Source organism: Humulus lupulus, chromosome 7, assembly GCF_963169125.1.
Source record: "Humulus lupulus chromosome 7, drHumLupu1.1, whole genome shotgun sequence".
In the NCBI taxonomy this organism is placed as follows: domain Eukaryota; kingdom Viridiplantae; phylum Streptophyta; class Magnoliopsida; order Rosales; family Cannabaceae; genus Humulus; species Humulus lupulus.
The window spans coordinates 36,043,922-36,058,341 of NC_084799.1; the positions used below are offsets into that span (position 1 = coordinate 36,043,922).

The 14,420-nt window shown below is 38.8% G+C and overlaps 1 protein-coding gene across 1 annotated transcript; it reads right to left on the reverse strand.

The window, feature by feature from the left end:
• Positions 1 to 10,310: 10,310 nt before the first annotated feature.
• Positions 10,311 to 11,345, reverse strand: LOC133791585 (protein FAR-RED IMPAIRED RESPONSE 1-like). Its single transcript, XM_062229508.1, has one exon. The coding sequence runs from the start codon at positions 11,343 to 11,345 to the stop codon at positions 10,311 to 10,313; it is 1,035 nt and encodes a 344-aa protein (XP_062085492.1).
• Positions 11,346 to 14,420: the final 3,075 nt, after the last annotated feature.

Sequence of the window (14,420 nt, forward strand, 5' to 3'; positions counted from 1 at the left end):
AGGAGTTTCGAGACTGTCCGAGATCCCTCTCCCAAGGTGATCACCAGCTTGATCATTCCTATTGCCGCCGATCCTTCTCCGGAGAATCCGTAAAGCGTCATGGAGGTGGCTTTCAGCTCGGTGATAGAAAAACCCATCTTTTCTAGCGTGGATCGAAACAGTAGGTTTACCGAGCTCCCATTGTCGACCAGTACTCTCCTAACCCTCAGATTGGCGAGCTGCACGGCTACGACCAGAGGGTCGTTATGAGGGAACTGGACGTGGCTAGCATCTTCTTCAGTAAATATGATTGGTTGCCTCCCCAATCGTTGCTGCTTTGGTAGATGCTGTTCGGGGACGACTCCACTCCATTATGAGCCTTAAGTTTGTTCACATATCTCTTTTGGGCACCTCTGCTCGTGCTAGCCAGATGGGGACCTCCAGAGGTCGTGGAGATCTCTCCTCCTAGCATGGGGGGAGGGACGTCCTGATCTACCTGAGACCCGGGCTGACTGACCGGGACTTCCAGAGCTGGATGGCTTGCGGGAACTCTATTCCGCGCATATTGAGCCAAGGGTCCGGCTCTGATGAGAGTTTCAATCTCATCCTTCAGGTGTCTATAGTCATCGGTATTGTGGCCAATGTCGTTGTGGAATCGACAAAACTTGGAAGGGTCTCGCTTACCCTTCTGGTGCTTTAGCGGCTCCGGCTTCTTCCAGGGGAGGCGAGCAGAATTTGCTAGGAAGATGTTCTCCCTAGAGTGGGTGAGCTCGGTATAAGTCACATAGACCGACTTGAATTTTTCTACGGACTTGTTTTTCTTTGGGCCGTGCTGTTTGCCCTCGCCGCTCCCCTTTCTCTTGCCTCCACCAAACTAGTTATTCTGTGTAACGGTTTGGGTCGCTGTCACGACCTCCTTTCCCACTCCAGAGGGCTGTTCGGGGACCTGGCTGGTTCCTGCGGCTGAGGCTTGCGTCTCCTCCAGGTTGATCCATCCTTGGACCCTATTTAGGAATTCATTTACGGTGCTGACTCCCTTCCTTTGTATCTCCTTCCAGAGTCCCCCTTCGACGAGGATCCCCGTTCTCAAAGCCATGAGCTTGGAGCTGTCATCTGCGTCTCTGGCCCGAGCAGCGACGTTCGCGAATCTGCTCAGGTAAGCCTTCAGAGGCTCGTCGGGTTGCTACCTTACGTTTTCCAGGGTGTCAGCCTTGACGCGGGTGGCCTGGGAAGCTCGGAATGCTCTCTTGAAGTCAGTAGAGAAAGTTTTCCACGAGCTGATTGACTGCTTCTTACTCTGTTTGAACCATTGTCTGGGTGGCCCAGTCAAGGTGGATGGAAAGATTAGGCACCTCAGCTCGGGACCAATGTTGTGGGCCATCATCAAGGTATTGAACATACCCAGATGATCTGATGGATCCCCGTCTTCGTTGAATTTGGACAAGTGCAACATATGGAAACCAGGCGGATATGCCGTTGCTGCTATGCTGGGGGCGAAGAGCTCAAGTTCATCCCCTGAATCGTATTCATCTTTTTCTTTTTCTGATAGGAGCTTCCTCATTAGCTCCTCCATCTAAGCCAGACGCTCAGGGGTTTTGTCCTGATCTCCTTGGTTGTTCTGAGGCTGGTCAACAGCTCCGGATCCATTGTACACGTTTGGCGGGTTATTGTCCCTCCTATCTTGGGATAGGTTATATGGGACGTTCCCGCTGTCGCGTACTTCAGACAGGTCTTCCCTTTGGCGAGCACGGCTACCGTTTCCCACCGGGTCTCCCCTTTGAGAGTTTAGACGATCTCAAAGGTCGCCCCTCGGGGTGGCCTGAGGACTCTGTGCCGAGCTCAAAAGTTGGCGCAGGTCTCCGCCGGAGAGGTCACTTCGACGGCTCCCGGTCCAATAGCTCCCATTTGGGAAGCTTGGAGCCCGCCTCTAGGGATGAGGATCTGAGACTTGTCTGGGCGCTCGGCTACGATGGGAAGGTCCGACGGAAGGAGGATTTCTCCTACTGCTCCCATGAGCCGGAATGTCTCAGACTGGCTGGGGAGGAGACGGGCATCTTATCGGTGAAGGAGGATGCCTGACCGGAGATGCAATTCTGGTCCCGTTAGGGCAGATCAGGTTAGGTCGAGGCCGCTAGACTCTACCAACCTTCGGGTCCTGTGCTCGGCGGTCTGAGCGGGGCGCAGGACGGCTGGCCGGGGCGGGCTGTCGCAGTGAGCCCTCCCCAGATCTCCTTCGCGAGCTCCCTCGAGCCCTCCTGGGCACGCTCGAGGGCGAAAGTGAGCTGGGAGTTGAGGTCCGGATCGATCGGCTGTATTGTTGCTCGGCCCTAGGTAGTTCCTCAAAAGTGGTCTCCCGGTGGTGCGATGTGGGAGTAGAGTTTGATGTCGGGGGTCTGACCGACCGACTAGGCCTGGACCGATTACCCCGGTGGGACTTATGAGTCTCGCCTTGCCTCTTTCCGACATTAGTGTCGGTTGTAAGAGGGGGTAGTCGGGCCAAAACCTCCTGAATCTGCTGGTTAACTTTCGCCAACTGACTCCTCAGCTGTGCATTTTCCATTTCCACCGCCGTGTAAAAATATGGGTTTGGATTGGGTGGCCGGGGAGCCGAACTTCCAGTGTCATCTTGGCCTATTGGCTGCTTGCCCAGCCGCTGCTGAACCTCAGGGTTCTGATCATTGGAAATGGCGGCATGATGGGCCTCCTGCCCATCACGTTGGTCCACCTCGTTACCATGTCTTGAGCGAGTGATTACCATGGTTGGGTATTTGCGATAGCACCAATCTAATAGCTCTCAACGAAAGCACCAAACTGTTGACGCGGTTCTTCGACAACAGATAATTAATAGAATAAAGAGTGGGATTAGTGCTAAATAATGAATCGTAATAGATGAATGATCTCAAAGTAAAATGATGACACGAATAATTTTTTAGGTGGTTCAAAGGTTAAAATCCTTTGAGTCCACCAGCCAATATTATTGCTATCTTTCTGATTTTTACAGGGTATTTCTTTACCAAATAGAATCCAACCCCTTGCAACTCCCAGGGTCTCCATATTTATAGGGAGAGGGCACCTGGGGGTTGGCAAGGGAGGTCATCCCGTGACCTTCTTACCCATCATGTCACTTCTGTGACATTCATGATTAATTCCTAAAACCTGACAATGAAGTGTGGTCTAATCAATAAGTAAGGGAGATAATGGGCAGCACGGCCCAACCCAGTTGTGGGTGCCTGAACACGCACGTTTATGCTGCGTGTCCGAGAATTCAGGGATGGATCAGACACGTGATGTCTGATATATGCACGTTTACATTGCGTGGTTGACTTTATAAGGGATCAGAAGTGCCAACTCAAGCTCGTACCTCGAGGTTGATGTACTCTCAGGTCGTGGTGTCCATGCTCCTAACCCAACTCCTTAGTAATCTCATTAAGCCTTTGGTACCTCGAGCTAAGGAGGTAGGACCTGGTAACAGCAGCTCCGGGTACATGCTATCTACGTGGCTGATATAATTATGCCATTTCTCAGTCCGTTAATAGTCCGTGGATATTTAGGGCGTACACTCCCAAACACCAAAGGCATTCTTCTCGGATTGCACTTTTCTGATGACATTGTTTGACAAATGAAGGATGATCATGTAATAGGCTAACTCGTGAAATTCTTCAAGTTCATCATCCTTATCTTTATACTTTTCCTTCAATTTCCCTTGATCACCAATAACCTTGGAAAGTTTCTGATGAACAAGCAGCCCCTTCAACTTTTCTCTCCACAAACTGAAATCACCACTGCCATCAAAATTCTCAAGTTCAAGCTTTGCTGTTGCCATGAGTTCTTGATCAATCTTGGTTGAGTCTTGACAAATTTTTCTTTAAGAATCGAAACCTGGCTTTGATTTGTTGACGTAGGTTCAACACCAAGACTCACAGATGTAATAAATATGGAAAACTCTAATATAAACCAGAACTTTGTTGGACGTAGATTCAACACCAAAACTCATAGATGAAACAAATCTAAAAAAACGTAAATGTAAACCAGAACTTAATTCAAACAGTTAAAGTGCAAAACAAAATGGAAAACAAATAATGGAAATAATACACCGAAATTATCCTATTTCAGCAACAATATGTTGCGTACATCTAGCAGAGCTAGTCCACTATAAAGATCAGATTACAAGCCTAATCACACAGATCTCAACTCTCTTTGAGCAACTATTTCTTGAGTACAAAACCCAGCCAAGGCTTCTCTTGATCCATACACCTTAACTCTCACACAATATTCCAAGAACGCTCAAACACTCAGAAGAACTCTCTCCTCACGTATACAAATCTCTCTCTCAATTTTTCTAAAAAATAAGTACTTCTTTACAAAATAAAATAAATGACTAACTTATATAGCCACTTGACACTTAGATAACTAAATATTGTTACAACTAAATAATAGTTGTTAGGTTTGTTATAAACAAAAGAAAAGTTGTGAGAATTACTCTACATTAATGAATATATATATATTTATAGGCAATTTCTTATGTGGAGACGGTAAAAACGTCTGCACCGGTGGAGACATTTTTTTGCACCATTTGATCAAATTAACGGCTGTGATCAATCCAAATAATTGTTCTAACTCTCTCTCATTCCCTCACAAGTCCGAATCCATTGACACACATTCAGAATTCTCTCTTCCGAAACAACCCATTCACACACATTGAGAACTATTCTCTCTCTCTCTTCCGAAACAGAGTTCTCTGTTTCTTCTCCATCTCGGTTTATCTTCTCTCCATCGTCTCTCTCTCCATCTTGGTCTGTGGTTGTTCCGAAGCTCTCATCGTCGGGTAAGTTATCATTTTCGTGCCATTAATTTAGCTTATGAACCTGCCCATCTCTGTATGATATCAGATAATATCATCTATATATGGGTATTAATATAGAGAAAGATAAGATGTATATATGGGTATTAATATATGCTATCTGAATATATATGGGTATTAATATAGAGAAAGATAAGATGTATATATGGGTATTAATATATGCTATCTGAATATATATGGGTATTAATGAGGAAGATAAGATTAATTTACACCATGTGTATAAAGTATTATAGAAATTGATTGTATGTGAGTTGTAACACGAAAATGATACACATACTGGGTGCACATACTGCACCAGCTCACCAGGAAACACAATCGAATACAGGGTGCCCAGATGGATTTTTCCATTCCTAACCGCAGCATTAAACTCAGAACCAGACCATAGATGGCTCAACCTAATGATTATCCTCCAATACCAGCTAGTATCCTGCTTTAAACATACTCCCATATTGAAACACCCTTTAGATAAACACCATAAACCCATTTAACCCATAACACATCCTGCATACATACATATATATATAAAACTTTTCAATATGGGTATTAATGAGAAAGATAAAATCATGTGTATACAGTGTTTAGAGCTGCACTTGGACCACTTTAGAGGTGTGCTTTTCGTCTGGGATTAACATGATATATATATGTTTTGTACATAAATAAACTCATACCCCCTTCATGATTAAAAGAATGATTATGAGAGTTTCTTCTTTCCAAAATGGTGTGAGTTGGCTTAGGCTAGCTATATATAACTTCAGTAGTATTGAAAGTTGCAATAGTATTTAGTTTTGTTAATTTTATTGAGATCAGTTTTTTTGTTAATATTTTTTGTTAATGTTGCTTATTCTGTACTATTAGCTAGAGGAAAAATATTTGTGTTTTTGTCATGTTTTTTTTTTCTAGAAGGAATGAAATTTGTAGTAAAATGATTATTGTATGGTTGTTAATATATTTCCCCATTTTATCTTACTGTTGATCTGGTGATTTAGGATGGAAGTTTTATTGCTGAATTCTATAATGGAATCAATACAGAGGCTGCGTAATGATTATGCTGGGTTGAAAGATGATTTGAGAGTAATTAAAGATGAATTACGTGCAATAACTGAACATGGGAAACATAGACATAGTGAGGCGAAAATCTTTGAGCGTAAAATGGTTGAAAAATTAATTGGGAGGAAGGAAGATGTTGCTTTTGTAAATCCTTTAGGTAAAGACAAAGCAAATGATTTTGATAGAGAGAAAGATGGTGTCGTTAAATGTAGTGGGGTTGAAAGCAAAATGGACGATTTAAGTAACGGTGAGTTGAATAAGTGTGTAGGAGATATTCAGGGGTTAGATGATAGCTCAACTAATATAGAATGCAAAAGGAAGACATGTGTTGGTAATGGAGAGGATAAATGTTTGGGGGGAAACTTCGAGAACTTTGATGATACTGTTTTCAGGATTTCATCCCATTTTGGAGAAACATTATTGCAGCGTGAAATGTCGATGAAAGTAAGTAATGATATCTTTTGGTAGGTTAAAAGTTGATTATTATTATTTTTTTGGTATTTTTGGTATTTTTTATTTTACTTGTTGAACCTAATTGGTTGTTAATTTTGAGATTGTAGAAGCCTAGAGTTTGTACGATTAACCAAAAATGTTCAAAGTTGTCGAATGTAAAAGTAGGAAGCCAGTCAGTGTCTAGTAGCATTTGTGGGCCTGTTGATCGGAGGAAAAAAACGGTAAATGTGTAATTGAGTACGTTTTATATTTATTTGTTATTGTACCTTGTTTTATAATTTACTAGTTTATTTAATCAGGTGAAGACTAAATCACAGACAACTCCACGTGGAGTTTATGTTTCTAATGTTACAACTGGGCAGAGCCAAAGCATAGGGCCCTTTAAAATTCGCACCCCCATAATGGACGATGATACAGGAAAATTAATAGAATACATATTTGATGATAGTTTGAATCATGAGTAAGTATATTTTTTTCCATTAGTTAACAATAAAAAATTTCTATCCGATACCCAATATTATTATAAATTTGTTTTATAATTGTGGCACAGTGAGACACTGGTAGACACGTGGTTTAATCATCTCACGCGTGGTTTGGTTCGAACATTGTGTCCTGGGGTTTTTATTAATGGAGAGGTATGGACTGATAATGTTGGACTGTGTACTTAGAAGTATTCACTTTATATATATTTCCCCATCTAAACTAATATTCATGGACGGTAAGGGTAGGTTTCCAATGTTTTTTTCTTGTTTTGACCACAGGTGTTGAATGTAGTATGTGAGATGAACACACGTAGGGAGCAGCAAGTTTCAACAGAGAGTCGTTCGTCATGGTATTTGAATACTAGAATGACGGTGAGTATTGTTCCTGTAGCAAAATTCAACTCAATATAAGAGATATGGAATTAATTGTGAATATTTTTGAGTGACAGTGTACTGGAATTAGTATTCAGAACTTGTTTCCTCAAAGTGGTCGATCTGATTCAGCTTGTAAACTATTTATTGGAGATTTGAATTTATGTGGGAAGGTATATTTATGTGTAGAATTTTTTTGTACTTTTGGGTTTATTTTATTAGTTGAAAATTTTATTATTTTGCAGATTAAGATTCCAGTTCACAACGAGGAGATGCAACACTGGGTTCTCTTTATAGTTCATGTAGGTAATGGGGTTGTCGAATTATGTGATTCGATGCTGCTAGGGCGCAAAGAATCATTATCACAATCTCTTGTTCCAGTGGTGGTGAGTTTTTAAATATTTTGGGGATGTTTTAACCTTTTTCATTGTTGGGAGTAAAACTGAGGTGGGTTATTAATTAACTAGAGAAGGTTTTCTATTTCTAAACTAAAGGTGTAGTATTTGACTATCATTACAGTTGATGTTATCTTGTTTTGTCCACACTGTAGTTGCAACAGCTTGATTTAGTTCTCCGAGATGAGTTATCACGGTGGAAGGGACCTGTGAAGTCATTCACATGTTTCAAGGCTTTCACTAATAATGAAGTTGTCCAACAATCAAATGGATATGACTGTGGTATTCATGTTATAAATTGGATGGCACAACGCAACCCTTCTGACTTCAAACCGAAGGGTGTAAGTTTTTATGTTGTACTGTATTAATTTTTAAAACTATTGAGTTTCTTAGTAGTTGAATAATGTTTATATTAAGTAATGGAAATTTGTTTTTTTTTATTTATTTCATAATTCACAATTTTTGTTAAAGTATAACTCGGATGATGAAAGGGCTCGTGTCGCTGTTGGTTTAGTGACATCAGTACACAACAAAGTTAGGGATCAAATAATCGCTTCAGCGAGGACAAAGACGAATTCCACTCCATGTGTAGGGAAAAAGGTTTGATGATTAGTAATTGTGAGTGAGGTGTTTCATGAAAAATATGTTTAATGGGGTGTGGGTCTATTGTCATGGGTGCTCCGCATATCCTTTTGAGCTAATTTATGTATTGTGATATACTTCTAATTTGATCTTGTTGCCCCTTTCTATATGTGAATGTCAGGGTGTTTATTGTGTGGGGGTGATGAATTCTTTGTATATAGGTGTGGTGTGATGTATTATTAAAATGAACAATGATGAATTAGCCCCTACTTGCATATATTGAAGACAAATAAAATATATTATAAAAACTACCATGGCATATTAAGCATTTTCTATTATAGAGCTTCATATATTTGTCCCACTTTAATTAAGAATAAACATTTATAAACACCACCCTGTCCTATTTCAAGTTTTTATACTGAAGACAAGAATCATGGTATAGCATAGCAGTGGCTGTTTGTACAGCAGTGGTGGTTGTTCTGAAAATTTTGGTATATGATGTCCCACTTTAATTACTAGTTGGAGTTGCCTTATAACACCTGCAACTATATGAAGGTAACGCTTCAAAATAATGTAGGTTTTTTATTATTTTGGTGGAAACTATAGTTGTTCTACATACCATTAAAGGTACAAAATAGGAGCAAAGCAATTTTATAGATTGTGCTGAGACATAGCATATGAAAATTATAATTATTGAGCCTTCCCATAAGTAACAGAGAATATTGTTTTCATTGTACAAGATATATATAACTCATTCTCAGATATAACATGTGTTGTGACCTGAAAAACCAACGCAGAAAGTACCATAACGATTTATTCATCTGAAACTTGTATCTTACATCATATAGAACATTCAAACAGAACAACCATGTATATAATAACAAGTATGGATGGAACCCATTAACAATGACCACAAACAAAGAGTGATGCCACTCCACAAGCCAGAGGCACGCGCAATTAATGAATGTGATGCAATGATATTCGAGCAAAGCTTTTATACACTAATGACCATTTTTGCGTAAATTTAAATTTATAAATTAATGGCATTACTCCCGATTCAGAGTAAGTGCAATTACAAGCATTCCCTCGTACATGATGACAATCCAAGACAAGATTCGAGAAATGAACTAGTCGTGTCATTAAACTTTGCCATTTTTTCATAACTTAATTGGCAACCAAATGAGATAGAAGAGTACTTAATAAAGCTCCAGACAAAATATCATAACGAAATCAGAAAGGACTTTTCCACCAATTGTTTCCCTCCTCAACTTGTGTTCCCACTTTATTCACTTTATCATTCTGTAGTTCACTGCCTAAATCGTCAACAACATCATTTTCTGTCTCATTCTCATGTTTTGTGTAGTCCATTGAGTTTTGCCCAGCCCATTCATCATTCAATCCCATTCCATAGCATTGGTCATCTTCTTCTGCATCTTCATATTCATCTGACTCTCCAATTCGGTGATCCTTCTTCCATTTTATCGGGAAAGTCAACTTGTTATGTCCACTTTTCTGGCAGATACTACACTTGCGGCGAGTACCTTTTTTCGAGCCAGGTACCTTTGTTGTACCCTTACTTTTTGTGAAGTATGGATCCAACACTGGGAATTGAAACTCCCTGTGTAGAGGCAGGTTATGGCTAATCTCCTTGTCTCCCATGTCCACAACTGCTTTAAGCTTACCGCATAATCTGTCAATCTCACTTTTTGCAATATGGTATGTTGACTGATTCCTCGATCCAAGATACGCAAGTTCACCCAACTGGCTACTAATTGCACCAAATCTTGCACTCTCCACCTCTCGTTTGTCTAAGGTAGCGTCCATATTGCCAATTGGAAAATTGTGAGTCTGTTTAGTCTCAACCATCCACTGAGATAGTATTAGTGCTCGAGGCATTGAAGTAATGCGTAGTCGTTTTATTGAAGAAAATATATGCCGGCATGGTATCCCATATGACAAAAAATATTGGCATTCACAAACAAAGAGATCACGCTCCGGTGTTACATATACATGCCTCTTCACTTGTTCAGCAACATACTTGTGAAGCTTCAAAATGATTGCATCCTCTTCCTCCAATAGGGTTTTCACCATGTACCTACCTTCTTTCTACATCTGGTGTCGTACCTTGTAAAACATGTTCTATGTGTAAAGATTTGCTAATTCATCTTCTATCTGTGGCAAATTTGTCTTCCCGAGCTGGGGACTAGTGTGAAGTGTAATGTACTCATCCTTTGCTTCACGTTGTCTAATTAAAGATAAGGTCATGTTGACCCCCCTGACGAACTCGTACAACTTCAACTTTTGATTCACTTTTTTCTTCAACACCGCATTAATACCTTCACTTCGTTGAGTAGTTGTCATTCCACAGAAGAAATTCCCTCTCAGAAATGTTTCAGCCCACTTCTCCTTGTCTGCATAAAGCTTTGCAGCATATTCAGTGCCTTGTATCCCAAAATCTTTCACTAACTCGCACCATTTATCTTCAAACTCGTCCTTTGTGTAGTACCGGAATACCAATTTGGTAAACCTACTTGCAAAAGATGGATCTTTCACTTTTAAAACAGCTTTGTTGTGTAAATGCCAATAACACAATCGGTGGGGTACATCAGGCATCAACTCCTGTAGCGTGTTAGCAATAGCTTCGTCTCCATCTGTCACTACTATTTTCGGTAGAACACCTCCCATGCATTCCAGGAAAGCCCTTGTCGCCCACTTGTAGCTGCTGGCAGACTCATTGTCAAGAATGGCAAAGCCCAAAATGCATGTGGTATAGTGGTTATTAATTCCTATCCATATCAGCAGCGGCTTCCCATAACTATTAGTCTTGTACGTCGAATCAAAAGCTACTGCATGGCCATATGTTTCATAGTCTGATCTACATCTCCCATCTGCCCAAAATAGATTAAGAAGACGATTATCCTCATTGTACGAAAACTGTCCAAAAAAACCAGGGTCTTCATCAGATTTATGCTCTAAATATCTGATTGCCCGCCCTGCATTGGAACCGATAAACTCAACTTTTGAAGCATGGGATATTCGATTGTAAAGATCCTTTGGTGTGAATGGAATCTTCTCATAACCACCCATTTTCTTTGCCATGTATGACATGATGTGGCAAGTTCTTATGCCTGACTCCTTCATTATTTGTGCAGTCGTCAAGGTTCCTTGTGTCATTATCCGATTGGACCGAAGGAATTGTTTATGGTTGTCTGCTACAATGTTGTGAGAATGAATTGGGATGAATTATTTGCATATCCAATGCGTACTACCCTTCACCAAGTTCACTCGAAAGCAAACCTTGCATCCCACTCGACTAATTGGCTTAGGCTCCCTAGTTCTATCAAGCCTTCCCACATGCATTTCAGATCGCCAGCCCTCGCGGGAGCATACCCACTGACGTTGACGTACATCACCTGTAGTATTTTTTTGCATGATACTTTTACGTAGGCTGAACCCAATGAATCTTGCATATTCATGAATGAATTCTTCAGCCATGTGCAGTGATTGAAAAACATGCCCAACCATGCCATCTCTACTCAACAACAATAGGTTTTCGTTTAAATCATACTTAGAAAATTGGTTGGTATCATTCATTTCGTCAGTTGCCATTTCCGTCTTTTCCTAACTTGATGTCCCACCTTCATCAACTGTATTCTCCATGGCATCTCCACCACCTTCATCAACCGTATTCCCCATGTCATCTCCCCCACCTTCTTCTTCCTCATATTCTTCACAAAAGCGTAAGCCAAACCAATCCAAATCATTCTCTTCGATAATGTCTGTTTCGGACCTTTGAAACATAAAATTCTCCAACAGTTAGAAATTAAATGGTATTTTTTAGCCAAATATTCATATGCAAATCTACATTAAAATCAAACTATCCCAGTCTTGACATTTGTCTTCATTAACAGTTAATTCCTTTGATATTTTCTATTCCCCATAATCATAATTTCAGTCTCATTTTGACTCGAAAAGTTGAAAACGAATTCATAAAATAACTCACATATTAATTGAGGTAGAAATATTTACTATATAATATGTGTTCGTTACATTCAGTTATAATATTGTTTCAGTAACAGTGTTTCAATCAAGTGACCCTATTACTATACTACTGTAGAAGTGTAAGGTCTGCCATAAAATAAAATAGAACCACGTTAGACCTTATGTGCTAAATCATTTTTATAGGCCTATTGTCGTACTGGGCCAAATAATGGACTGACACTTAATGCTACTCGGCCCAATATTACATTCAATATCGTTTTTCTTCTAATAATCTTGAGGACAGGGTCATCGTCTTATCCGTGACAAACTTAAGGCCTCCATGAGGATTTCAGACAGGGCCAATCCAAAACTTTACAATTCTTATGAATCTGATGCATTTTTACACGCACTCAACATTTCACCAGATATAAAATTAGTTACTGTCCAACCCACCCTAAATATATAGCCATCACGCATTTGACATTACTCATGAAACCCTAACTAACTTTAACAACTACTTCATGTATAATAACATAACATATAGTATTTTTCATTTACCGGTACTCCATTGTGCATCATCAACTGTGACCTATAATTGAAATGAACTCCTCCTGTAGGCGTAGGCGATCTTGCGATGCATACAAAATAGTCGCCGAATAAGCAACAAAGAAAACTCTCACTCCGCCTCCTCCAATCCAGTTTTAACCAACGACATTTTGTTATGTTATTCAATGGTTAAAAATCAATGGACCATTTTTAATAATATTTAGATTCTACTTTAAATATAATTATCCCATTGAGCCCATCAAAATATTTCATCAATCTTCCTCTCCAGCAATTAATTACCAGCAATTAATTGCTTTGTATCCTGACACAAATGAAAAACGCAGTCAATCCTGTCTCACCTTTCCACAAATTTGCTAGATATAATTATGATTTTTTAAAAGATATGACAAAACAACATTGATTTCGGTGCAGTTTATTGACCCACGTTTAATTTTCACATATAGATGGATAAGTTGTTTCATCATAACAGTTTTTTCTATTAATTTTCACAAAGAAATAAATAATAGTATATTTTTATTTTAAAATAAACTAGTATTTTTTATTGTTATAAATTTGTAGAACCCACCGAAAATAATAGCCACTTGGTTGTGAAATGCCCTGATTAAATTAATTTATATATTATTTGAATACTTTGTCAATCCCAAGCATCAATAATACGGTTTTAAATGTCACTTTCTTACAAAAACAAAATTATGTGTTCTATGTGAATGTATACTATGGAAAAAAGATTCTACTTGGCCAAACTATACCAATATCAATGTCGTACTATTAAATTCAACGAAGTGACCTCTGCTGCATGCCCTTTATTACTAGTTGATACATATTATAGGGATAAACATGATGTTCTTATTCAAGCAATCCATTCCGAAAAATGTGTCGAAATTGTAGGTGTAACATTTCTTATACCCAAATTGAAGAAATAATAATAAATTAAAATAAAGAGTCATTTTGATAAATTATTCATTATATAAAAATATGGTCACTCAATTCATCCCAACTCAACTTAAAGGTAAATATAACCTACACAACATATCTTGAATCATTTAAATATATATTTATTTAGGGTTTATACTTGTTTGGAACCTCTATTTTTCCTCATTACCTGGTTGGACGCTGTGTTTTGAAAAATTACTTTTTGGACCCTATATTTTGTAAAATGATTAAAATAGAACCGTAAACCCAATTTTGGTCAATGTTTTCTCAACTAAAATCACAAATAATTTAGTAAACTAACAATTCAGAATAAAAATAAAATAATTCTGCTTAAAAACAGTGTTGTTATATTTAGGGTTCTATTTTAACAATTTTACAAAACATAGGGTCGAAAAAGTAATTTATCAAAACGAAGGGTCCAGACAGCTAATGAGATAAAACACAGTGTCCAAGAAAGTATAAACTCATTTATTTATTTGTGCACATTTCATTTGAATTATATTAATATTTTTATAAAAAATTTATCTTGTTAGTAATGATACTTAAATATATCTCTATTAAATTAGTTAATTCTTCTTTCTACCATATACTTAAAGAATTGTGTCATTAGCTAACGAGGCCACAATTTGTGATTATAAACTTAAAGGAAAAAATAAAAAAAATTTATATTATTTGCGGCAAAATTTGTGATGGTATATTTAATGGCTACATTTTATTGTGTAGTTATTTTTTTTCCCTTATAGTGAGTAGGTTTTACAATTTTGAATA

Coding starts and splice junctions, on each gene's coding strand:
- LOC133791585 (XM_062229508.1), bottom strand. CDS start 11,345: ATGACACAAGGAACCTTGACGACTGCACAAATAATGAAGGAGTCAGGC.